Source organism: Myxine glutinosa, chromosome 8, assembly GCF_964187855.1.
Source record: "Myxine glutinosa chromosome 8, kmMyxGlut1.1, whole genome shotgun sequence".
NCBI classification, from domain to species: Eukaryota; Metazoa; Chordata; class Myxini; order Myxiniformes; family Myxinidae; genus Myxine; species Myxine glutinosa.
The window spans coordinates 68771142-68783950 of NC_136268.1; the positions used below are offsets into that span (position 1 = coordinate 68771142).

The following is a 12809-nucleotide window of genomic DNA, read 5'->3' on the forward strand; positions in this document are numbered from 1 at the left end:
ACCGACCTGTCCGCGATGGTGAAGTGATTGACCCATAGACACAGCTTCATGATGAGAGAGTCCAATGATTTTGAAAGCCTTGGTTTCCACGGCGTCAAGCTGAGCAAAACGCGAGACAGGGGAGCCAGACCAGAGGGGAGAGAAGTACTCCATCAGCTGCGGATGAAAGCCTTGTAGGTGGATAGCTAGGAGTTCAGGTGTGCCAATAGGCCGGTCATTTTACGAATATACCCACCACAAATTGCAATAGTAATGAAACTTGGCATTTTTGCTTCTTTTGACCCATGTAATAACATAGTAAAAGTCAAGGAATAACGAGGCATTGGAACACATTCATTTCGAGCAACCACTTTTTGACAGTTATGCACGAAAATAAGCTAATAAAAATGGCACAAAATAATGCACTTAATTTGTTATTTCGTTCACATTCTCAAAAGATGTCAGAAATGTAAGTGTTTAAGAGTGTAAGACAGGCCTTATGCCCTGGTTTTACAATACATTTGACATGTAAAGGTATATATATTGAGATAATTGACATTTAAGGTAGCTTTATCCCAATAAAATTGAATTTTTTCGAAAATATACATATCAATGAATTTTGAAAGCTAATATAATGGTCTATCATATTCTTCTATCAAATTAGATATTACTCTAGTCTAATTAGGTGAACAAAGCCTAATTAGGTGAATAAAATTTAATTACACGAACAATGATCTCCATAGCAACGACTTTGGACCTTGGATACGGACCTTTGGACCAGAGCAAGGTTACAGAGAGCTGTGTTAAACGCAATGATGCCTTGGCAGAGACAGTAAAGGCTCGAGTAGAATTCGCCCAGGACTTGCATGCCGCTGACGCAGTCTATCACAATGTATGTAGCGTAAACTTCAGAACTGGGAAGCAGATTCCACGCCAGTTCCTTACAGTGCCAAGCAAGCGACCTAAGTATGGTAGACCGGTTGATGACACACGAAACGATGCATTCCTACAAGTTGCAGAGTACCTCAAAGCCCATGACGAGGAACAGACAACGATACAGGATCTCATAGAGAAAATGGGGGAACTTCTTGCTGGAACTGATTGCACACCATATGGATTCACCTACATGAAGGAATGTATCCAAAAGCAGTTTGGTCAGGATATCGCCATCGCTGAAATAAATGGCAAAGAGAATGTTGTGACCTTTCGCCACAGGGCCTCTGCGATCATTCACGAATTCCATCAAAGGGAAAAGGAGACAACCTCTGAAGCTGAGAAGATGAGACTGATTGAGACGGCAGCAAAACTGATCAAAAGTGATGTGAAATTAGTAGAACAGTCGATAGATATGTATCCATGCTCAACTGAATTTTCCGCACCAGAAGAAGCCATGTCGTTCCTACCGGAATCATTAAAACTCCTTCTTCAAACACTCTTTGTCGGCCGAGATGCTGATAGGAAAGTCGGTTCTGTAGGCCAAGCAATCATGCAGGCAATTCGGCCCCGAGTGCTGCTGGCACCCCTACAGATAGGACTGGGTGTACAGATGCACCATCATTTTGCATCAAAGTTCTTGATCGACACGCTCCATGCTCACGGATATTGCAGTTCTTATCATGAGATACAAAGGTATGAACGGAGTGCAGCAGTTACACTAGGGACAGACATACCAAACTACCGGCCAGAGCAGGTCATCCAATATATGGCGGACAATGTCGATCACAACATCCGTACAATAGATGGCCTCAACACATTCCACGGGATGGGAATGATTGCGTCTGTCACTCCTGGCCCCCGCCGGACATCAACAAGAGTGCCACGTTTATCTGTGACACTGAAGGATGTTGAAGCTGTGGGTCGGATAAACATCCGGCATCTGACATCACCTTGCGATGGTCTAGATACTCTGAGGTATGAGGTTCTGCAAGATGAGATGGAAAAGGACAGATCTACCAACCTTGACCTCCTCTGGAAGCTGTCCCTCACATTGCGCTCACCACGACCAGCATGGTCTGGCATGATGCAAGCCGTGCACACTGGTGTACATCCAGGTCAGTCTGCAATCTTTCTGCTTCCCATGATCGACATGAACAGCAGTGATCCAACTTGCATCTATTCAACATTGACATTTCTATGTGAGCACGCCAAACAGTACAACGCAAAGGTCATCATCACATTTGACCAACCACTTTGGTGGAAGGCGCTTACCATCATCGAAAGCCAACCGGAGGGCAGTGACTTGCGTAAGGTTGTACTGCGCTTGGGAGGCTTCCACACGTTGATGAGCTTCTTGGGGAGTATTGGAAATATCATGTCAGGATCTGGACTGCGCTCTGTTCTGGAACTGGTGTATGCTGAGAACACTGTAACGCACATGCTCTCTGGCAAGGCATATGACCGAGCTATCCGTGGTCATCTCTTGGTTGATGCAGCACTGAACACTCTCCTCGCAGAAAGGGTACTTGGTACGCTAGTGCCTGCTTGTTCGCAGGCTCAGGATGATGGCCCTCAGGGCACTACAGGAGATGACGAACCAAGTGAAGACGCGATAATGCAAAGCATAGATGAGGCACAGGCAGCCATGGATCCGCATGATACCGAGGCAGGACAGGCAGCCATGGATCCGCGTGATACCGAGTCAGGGTCGCAAAGTGTGGGAGCTGGCCCAGTTGACCTGTGTGAGCTACGAAACCTGTATGATTCATTGTTGAAGGGTGAGGGTTGCACTGAAGATATCCTTTCAGCCCCGGTTCTGGACTCTGTTCGTGACATCATGAATGTTGCTCGACAATCGAAGAAGGATCTGCGTACAGCACAGCTATGGCTGCAATACATGGACATGATAGACATTCTGAGGACATTCCTGAGGTCGGAACGCACTGGTGACTGGCGTCTGCACGTGCACGCTTTGCACGACATGTTGCCCTACCTAGCAGCTGCAGGCCACAATCTGTACACAACATCTGTGTACATCTACCTGCAGCGACTGGCACAACTGTCTATTCAGCATCCGGAGGTCCACCATCAGTTCCAGAATGGATTTCACGTAGTGCGGCGTTCAGATCGGTACTGGGCCGGCTTGTCCACAGATCTTGTGATCGAGCAAGTGCTCATGAGAAGTGTGAAAACCACAGGGGGACTAACAAGGGGTCGTGGAATGAGCGAGCCGCAAAGGATCACGTGGCTGCTGTCCACCCCCATATGTGCAGAGGTCAACATGGCTTTGCAAGAGTACACATCAGTGCAGTATGGGACCAGTGACCAGCACAAAGAACAAAGCGCAGCTCGACAAGGACGGGACACAGATGACACGCACAAACTTATTCGCTACCTGTCATCAAAGGATCCCTTTGGAAACGATCCAACTCTGCAAAGCATTGACACTGGCATCACAGCTGGAGATTCGGTCAATGCTGACCAAGCAGCGTCAGTCGGCAGGAAGATCTTAGATGGAATGCTTGACAAAAAGGTTCTTGATCACACGTTCAAGAAGAAAGATCAGGTTGTGACTCTTGACACACGTTCATCATTGAAAACTGGCAGACAATCCGTTCTGATAGATCCACAACTGTTGTTCCAACGTCTGAGTACGGCAGGATCACGCTGTGATGACCTCAAAGATGTCTTCAAGTACGAACTAAGCAGTTTCCCACCAGCACTGTTTAAGACCACTGATATCCTGCTTGAGGCCGACAAGCCAGCGCTAGCCGAAGCCATTTGGAAACAACTCCCCCTTGACGTTCGCAACACAGTGCTGCCACAGAATGTTCAATATGTTCTGGATGGTGGGGCATTGCTACACAGAATTCCTTGGAATTCTGGCGAGACATATGGAGGAATCGCCAGTCACTACGTGCGATATGTTGGAGACAGGTATGGTAACGCTGTCATAGTGTTCGATGGATATGTGAGCGCACCCGTGATGACCGAGATGAAGCCTGCTCCAGATTACCTTCTAGATGCCATCCACTGTGGCTGCAAAACAGACTGCAGCACCCTACGATGCAGCTGTCGCAAGTACAGCCTGGAATGCTCTTACGCATGCAGTGAATGCAAAGGACTTCACTGTTCTAATGTGACCTTGTCAGAACCAGAAAGTGATCCAGAAGAAGAATAAGCTCTTAGGTTGGTGCTTGAATCGCAGTTCATTCAATTATTAAATAAAACACTTTTTTTTTTTTTTCAATATATATATATTTTTTTCAATATTATTTTCAATATTATTTAACGATTTTTTTTGTATATATAGTACGATATGAACTTGTTCACATAAAGCCATTACATTGCAGGCCTCAGGGACATAAAATTGCAGGATCTCATAAGGATTTAGCATGGAAACAGTTTTTGGTCTGAAAAATTTATGCAGATTTTCGCTTAAAACCTTCTCTTAAAGATTGCAAAAATTGGAAATGTTCCAATGCTCCGATTCTCCTTGACTTTTAGTATGTCATTCTCCACTAAATTTGACATTGAAAAATGCATGTTTCATTACTATTGCAATTTGTGGTGGGTTCGACCCCAAAATGGCGTAGATTGACTGGACTACAAGGAAGGACTTTGCATGACGGAGAATGCCCAGTCGGCTGCAACTTTGAAATGAGGCTTGCCCAAGCGATATCATGGCTGAGAGTGACACCCAAGAGTTTGAGTGACTGAACCTCTTTGAGAGAGTTGTTGAGAAAGTAGATGGGAAGGTTTGAGGGACGGTCCTTTCAGAGAGACATAGTGAAGGTGTTGGAGTTCTCAGGATTGAAAGACCAGTTTGTTTTTCACTCCTGAGACCAGTCCAAGCTTTTGACCAGTTTGTGATTTTGTCAAGGTCTGAGGAGAGGGAAGAGACTGTCAGAAGGACGAGGGATATCACGGCAGAGAATTGAGTCATCAACAAAGAGATAAAGAGGATTTTCCAGAGAGCCAGTGAGATCATTGATTAATAGGATGGGGCCTAGAACACTGCTTTGGGATACTCCACCCTTAACAGGGAGAGGAGAAGAAAGGGTTCCGTTGAGACCCACACGTTTGTCTACAAGAGTGGAGGAAGTCAGTAATGTAAGAGTGGAGCTTGCCTTGGATTGCATAGGCAGACAGTTTGGAGAGGACAAACAAGGGATACAGGTAACAATGAGGGGTAGAGGAGAACACAAGGGGTGGGCAAGATATATACATTTAATTATGTATTAAAGTTGAAGTTACTGATACGTTTGGGTCCCAGTGCTCCACAAATGATTGACCTAAAGTGTTGCAACTCTGATCCATAGACCGAGTGATGTTGTTTTGTTTTTTTGAAAGTCAATTGAAGGCTTATCGTGCCGCTTTCCCAGTCCCTCGGCCCCCAATGATCTTACAATACCCTAACAACAATGTCATATCGATTCATTTATAGCTGGACCCTAGCTAGGCCCTAGCTAGGCCCAAAACCATCATAATCAATGCACACAGTCATCGATAGTTTAATGGTGCTCCTTTATAATACAAAAGACTAAAAACTGAAAATACTCGCAATGCCCCCAGAAAAGTATATTTTCTGCTCTGTCCAAACTATTGGTCTCGCGTGTGGATGTGGGGATACGTTGTTTGAGCTTGTTCGTCGGAACAAACGGGAAAACGAGGATGGAAGGTTGCGGTGGCGTATGTTTTACATTACCATTTCCTCCTAACAATTGTAAACGAGGGAAGCGAAATTTGGACAACTGTCAGGGAGGGTTGGGTCATTCGATTTGCTGCCCGATGTTCTCCCCTCGGCTGCCAGTTAGACCTCGACTCGAGCGCGCGCGGTCTTGACGCCCATCGCTGGCTGGTCTACCATGAACGGTATGGAGCGAGTTGGTCATGGGCAAAAAGGGTGAAGTGAATGACTTAAACACAGGATGACTTAAACCACCTGTATGTATGTATGTATGTATGTATGTATGTATGTATTCTGATTCAGATGAGTTACTCATTCAGTTACTCTTTTACAGAACATCAGTGAAGCCAAAGCAGTGTTTTTGCAAGGGTTGTTCTCTGGGTTCTTTGCCGTGTCCTTCACAGCAGTTGTTAGGGCAGGAATGTGATGTTTGTTCAGGGTGCCAGTAATAGGATTGCTCTACTATCGGATAATAGGATCGCCTACTCTTCGCTAAGGACACAGTGGGGTCTCTGAGGTCTGTTTACTAACTGTTGCGAGCAAATGGGCCGCCAATTTACCATCCACCCAAGGGACTGCACACACATTGATGAATCACCCTGCCTGTGAAACACCAGGATGACAGTTTATAGTTGGGTCGGGATTCGAACCCAGGCAACAGCTTAGAGACGAGTGTGCGCACCTGTAGGCCATCTTGCCAGCCCTCATTACTGTTCACGTTTTCTAAATCCATGGCTGATCTCTCCATGGGTGACCCACTGAACACGGATGTGCTTTCTCTCTCGCTCCTCCTCCTTATGCAGCAAGAAAGTCGCTTCTTTCAAAAGTTTTGTTGTTTCGACTTTTGCAAACGATTGTACTCGCCTACTTGACCACATCCGTCCCTCCTCAAAAACCCTGTTATGTTCATTTATGCACACAGTGTATGTATGCATACACTGCATGCACAGTGTATGTATTTATGTATGTATGCATGTATTCCATTCACAAAGTGCATTTTGTAATATTGTGTCTTGAAGTTAAAAAGTGAACAATTTATGCACACAGTGTATGTATGTATGTATGTATGTATGTATGTATGTATGTATGTATGTATGTATGTATGTATGTATGTATGTATGTATGTATGTATTCCATTTACAAAGTGCATTTTGTAATATTGTGTCTTGAAGTTAAAAAGTGAACAATTAACCCTAAAGTAAGCATTTTATACAAACTTTACAATAATAAAACCGCTTAACTGAACAATCCATCACTCTTCCTTTCTATTTCGATGTTAGGTCACATCCAGCGATATGCTCATGCATATATATATATACACATCTTGCATCTGAAAAATTTTCTTCTTTTTTTCCTTTTTTGTATACAAGATCGAGGCTCGTGTAAACAACAACAACAACAACAACAACATGCATTTTAAGGCCATTTTCCCTGCAAGAGCGGGTGTTAATTAATGTGCTAACATTCATGGTGTAAGTGTAAGTGTAAGTGCTCGTGTAAGAGCTAACATTAATGGAAAAAAAAAAACGGACACATAAGACGAAATAAAGGGAGCGGGAGACAAGATGGGGAGAGAAGGGGAAGCACACAAGTGCAACATTTGAGAGCAGGGACATCGGGAGATCTGTGGGAGGGAGAGGGCTTGGGGGGAGGAGGCGTGGGAAGTGGGGTGGGAGGGTGGGAGAGGTAAAAAGCAAAAAAACACGTGGACACTGCAAGGACTTCCAGGAAAGAAGTCGATATTTCAAAAAAGTGGATCTGGGGTGAATTAACAGGGGTAGAAAAGATCAGGGTTTTGGATGGGGGAAGATAAGAGATGGTGGTGAACAGGTGTTTTAATGACCTGGAGGGAGGAGTGGGAAACCTGGATTATTTGTACTCCATACAATTATGTCATTGTTATTATTATATACGCACAACTATGTTTATTGCTCCTTCTTACAGCAAATCCTGGTTTTCCAATTGCTGTTTTGCAGGAGATATCTGTGAAGATGAGGGCGAGACGAAATCCTTTACGTACAACAGATTCGGTGAGTTCCAACAAGATAAACTGAGCAATTAAACTTCTGACCAATGAGCATGAAGTATAACGGTTATTTGGCCATCTCTCTTTCTCATTACTTGGACATGGTCATTGCAAACATGAGAAGGCGCCAACAAGTTTTTCCTCCAACGATGGAGGAATGGTCCTGTGCCAGTGAAACTCGGCACAGATGTTCGTCCTTCTTCTCTAAGGTTTCCAGTCGAAGTCGAACATCATTCTCTGTTGTAGAAGTTTCCTTAGCAGAAGTCATGTTTATGCTCCTGAAACATTTTGAATTGGGAGGAGGGCTTTTGGAGCCTTCCTCACGTGTCCTGCATTTAATTTGTAAACGGGCCATTGTTGTGCGTGCTATGCCGAACATTTCCTTGTCACGAGTCCAGCCCTGGAACCATCTGTGATTGTTCACCTCGTTTATTGCCAGCTCACGATGGACAAGTCTGGCCCATTGCCATGCTGGATGCAGCCACACCTGCTTTAAAACACCTGTACATGATTGGACGGTTCATTGTTTTTTTTTCTGTTTGGGGTCATTTTTACAACAATATGTGGGCTGGGTCGACTTGAATGCGATTTTAATGCGAAGATAGATTGCTTGCTGTGGTGTACTATCTTTTAATTGGGAGAAGATGCTCAGTCGTCATCGTCAGCAAGTAAGATGGCAAATGGATGAGATTGCGTTCAGTGATGTTGTTCAGAATCCAGGGTGTGTGTGTGTGTGTGTGTCTTCGTGTGTGTGTGTGTGTGTGTCTTCGTGTGTGTGTGTATGTGTGTGTCTTCGTGTGTGTGTGTGTGTGTGTGTGTGTGTGTCTTTGTGTGTGTGTGTGTGTGTGTGTGTGTGTCTTCGTGTGTGTGTGTGTGTGTGTGTGTCTTCGTGTGTGTGTGTGTGTGTGTGTGTGTGTCTTCGTGTGTGTGTGTGTGTGTGTGTGTGTGTCTTTGTGTGTGTGTGTGTGTGTGTGTGTGTGTGTGTGTGTGTGTGTGTGTGCGTGTGTTTGTGTATTTGAGTGTGTGTGTGTGTGTGTCTTCGTGTGTGTGTGTGTGTGTGTGTGTGTGTGTGTCTTCGTGTGTGTGTGTGTGTGTGTCTTCGTGTGTGTGTGTGTGTGTCTTCGTGTGTGTGTGTGTGTGTGTGTGTGTGTGTGTCTTCGTGTGTGTGTGTGTGTGTGTGTGTGTGTGTGTCTTCGTGTGTGTGTGTGTGTGTGTCTTCGTGTGTGTGTGTGTGTGTGTGTGTGTGTGTCTTCGTGTGTGTGTGTGTGTGTGTGTGTCTTCGTGTGTGTGTGTGTGTGTGTGTGTCTTCGTGTGTGTGTGTGTGTGTGCGCGTGTGTTTGTGTATTTGAGTGTGTATACACACATCAATCTTCGATGAACAAACCGGTTTAGTTGCAATCTGTGAAAATCAAAGAACCACCCAGTGCATAATGCAATGTCAGCTGATACACTGCCGCCAACCACATCATCAATCAGCCAATGGGGCTTTGGAGCCTTTTTTGGCGGGATCATCAGCCAAGTCCCTGGGGAAAGGAATCAAACAACAGAAGTGTTTCTGCCTACGTGTTTAGAGATGTCTTTTTATTTATAAATGGGTGAAAAATCAAACATTATAACAAAGCTAATAATGACATGTACTTCGTCCTGAAGACAAAAGTACACAGTCCAACAAAACTTGTCGAACAAATACACTGCATGCACCTCGATACAATTAGACCAAAAGTTCATGGTCATCCAAAAACATGCACTCTTCCTAGCCCACAGGGGCCAGAATACATGTGCATGGTCATACAATAATCCTTCTGAGCTCACTGCCCAAAGTAGATTAACCTGAGAAAGTGAACTGCCATTCCGTCCCACCATAGAGTAATATGTACCCACCAATGGGACACCACATCAGTTCAGTGAATGAACTAGATGGTATTCATAGAATACTTACCCTGCGCAGTCAAATTGTAGCGAGCAAACTCTTCTGTTTTTGAACATTTTTTTTTCTTTGATCCAATATGGCTGCCAGACCACGTGAGCGATGCCATCATAAATTTATGTTCTCTAATATAATTGTTGCATAGATAACACTCAATACATTTCAAACTGATCAGACTAAGCGTTGTCCCTGTCGAATTATGACGTCATAATTATGGCACCAGTGACGTCATCGGTAACACCTATCCCCACATGGAGTTCTTTACAATGAGCCACGCTTCAATTTTTTCCATCCAGCGGTTTTGGAGATATCGAGGTGCAACATTTTTCGGTTTTTCCAAGATGGCGGCTGTACCACATGACCTATAACGTCTTGATTATCCTTAGAATATTCTGCATGAGGAGGCGCTCCTATGGTGAAAATTTCGTGCCCATCAGACCAACAGTTGCTGAGAACAAAAATTCAAAATGATCGGATTTGTGTTGTACTCGTGGAATTATGATGTCATAACAAAGGTACAGATGACATCGTCATTAACATATGTTATTCCCCAAGGGCAGTACTTGACAATGAGCCAGGTCTCAATTTTTTCCATGGAGCGGTTTCGGAGATATAAGGTGCAAGGTTTTTCGATTTTTTTCTCAAGATGGCGTCTGCACCACGTGACCTATGACGTTATAATTATCATTAAATAATTCTCCAGGAAGAGCCGCTCATATTTTGAAAATTTCGTGTCCATCGGACTAACAGTTGCAGAGGAAATGTTGTTTTATTCATACTGATCAGATCAAGCGTTGTACTTGTCGAATTATGACGTCATAATTAAGGCACCGATGACATCACCATCAACATATGTTATTCCACATGGTGAGAAATAGAAATAGAAAATAATAATCAAGAAATAGGGACAGTTTGGAGAAACCTTTTATCCCATATTTTTTTTCATTGGCACCGTGGTTTATATTATGGGTGCATATTATGTGCATCCAGCTGAGCTATCAATTTAGCAATAAGTTGGAAACTCAGGATTGTTTCTTGATTATTATTTTTTTGTATTAGTGACTGTCCCTATTCACCCGTAAAACTGGGTGATCACCCGTAAAACGGGATGAATAGGGACAGCCATAAAAAATCCTATTTATTCCTATTTAACCCATATATGGGGTTAATAGGGACTATAAGTTGCTTTTTAAGAAAAACAAGAGAACACTTTCAACCTAAATATCAACAAATCAGTATGGTTATCAAGTTTCAGCGAAAAAAGTTTCCGAACTTTTTTTCAGTTGTGTCCCTATTCACCTTGCTGTCCCTATTCACCCCATTTCACGGTAATTACATTAGATGTATACATACTCGGCATGAGGTCAGAACTGTTGAGATAATCTATTGCTGAAAGCATTTAAAAGTACCGTAGGTGGACATCCTATAGGTTCCATGGTGTCTTTCGTAACTAGTAGGTGAACATATTACAAAGTCCTGCCACCTTCAGCATTGAATGCCAGGCCTAGCCGGGCGGTACATGAAGGGCTCGAAGTAATAAAAAAAAATGTCCCCCGGCCGACCCCACAAGAAGATAGGAATAAATGGGGTCCGTAAAATAAGTATTAGATCGATGAGGATGCCCAATTATTAATAACGATGCTGATTACAACTGAATAACTTCAAAGTACTCATTTAATTTCGATATCACTGCAATGCAGCACTTAAAAAGGATTGGAGCACAGACAATCCCCATAGGAAGTGGCATCCATGGGGAGGAGGAAATGTCTCCTTAGGAAATGGCCCCCCAGGAAGTGACGGCAGCTTCCCCCAAGCTCAGTGGCTGAGTTTGGCACGTCTAATATCTAACAGTCGTGTGTGTGTGTGTGTGTGTGTGTGTGTGTGTGTGTGTGTGTGTGTGTGTGTGTGTGTGTGCGTGCATGCATATGCATATGTCAGCTACAGTATGAGCCTGACATCCTTTCTGTTAAAAAATGTTCACACTCAATTGTTATTCTCACACAAGTGCTGTGTCTGCAAGGTTTCTCTGAAAGTGGAAATCGCGGCCGAGGCCCATGGAACTTGCGCTGTGCAGTCGGCTTGCTGTATGCTTTATCCATGCTTCTTGGACTGACTGTGGCTATTCTGGGATATGTGGGTAAGCCCGCATTGCAGCAACCATAACCACATCATCATTATCATGACCAAACCCATTTCTTTCACCACGACACATTTCACAAGTGCAATGGCTGATTTATGACGCGCCGTCCTCAAAAGGTGGTCAATTGGCCCATCATGCCTGTGCTTTATCCACATTGATCACATTAAATTAATCTCTCAGTTTATTTATCTTCTACGTACTCATCGGATTCTTATCATAAAGTAAATCGAACTCGACCTCAATGTCTATTTGAGCACTAAAAGCAGGGAATTTTAGCCAGGGTATCGACACACCATGTCCTACTCTTTTGTACATATATAGGAGGATGTTTAATGTTCACAACCTAAACACAGGCAGAACAGCCAGATTTCTGTCCACCTCCAAAGGACGGCGTGTTCCTAGATACAGCACCCCCTGTCAGAACTTCTTCAGAAAGACAATTTATATTATTGAAGTTTGATCTTATCAGGAATCAAGACCAGAAGACACAGCTTGACAACGAGCGTGCAACACACTGGATTACATGCTTCCCAAATTGGGTAATCTCAATTATGGAAACTTATACAGTATACTTATACAGTACCTAAAGAAAGTCTACATCTCATTCTAAATTTTCACCTTTTGTTGCCTTATAGCCTGGAATTAATTAAATTAAATCAGACTTTTTCCACCTTTATTTACACATCGTAACCCACAACTTCCAAGTGAAACAAATTCTACAAACTTCAGGAAATTAATTAAAAATACAAAACTAAAATACCTTGGTTAGGTAAGTGTCCACTCCCCTTAAAATAGCAATTGTAAATTATCTCAGGTGTAACCAATCACCATCAAAATCACACACCAAGTTCATTGGCCTCCACCTGTGTTAAATTGTAGTGATTCTGATTATTTAAGTATAAAACCAACTGTTCCTGTAGGTTTCCTCTGCTGGGTAGTGCATTTCACAGCAAAGACTCAACCATGGGCACCAATAAGCTTTCAAAAGAACTCCGGGATAAAGTTGTGGAAAGGCACAGATCAGGGGATGGGTATAAAAATATTCAACAGGCCTTGAATATCCCTTGGAGCACAGTCAAGACAATCATTAAGACATGGAAGGTGTATTGTA

At 43.5% G+C, this 12809-nt stretch overlaps 1 protein-coding gene across 1 annotated transcript in view; it reads left to right on the forward strand.

Annotated features, from left to right (window-relative positions):
- Positions 1-5577: 5577 nt before the first annotated feature.
- LOC137413546 (uncharacterized) overlaps positions 5578-12809 on the forward strand; it is an 82173-nt gene continuing 74941 nt past the window's right edge. Inside the window, exons 1-3 of the mRNA XM_078783370.1 lie at positions 5578-5790; positions 7582-7635; positions 11579-11695. Coding sequence (XP_078639496.1) covers positions 5784-5790; positions 7582-7635; positions 11579-11695 — 178 coding nt within the window. The 5' untranslated portion in view covers positions 5578-5783. The remainder of the gene's footprint in view (positions 5791-7581; positions 7636-11578; positions 11696-12809) is intronic.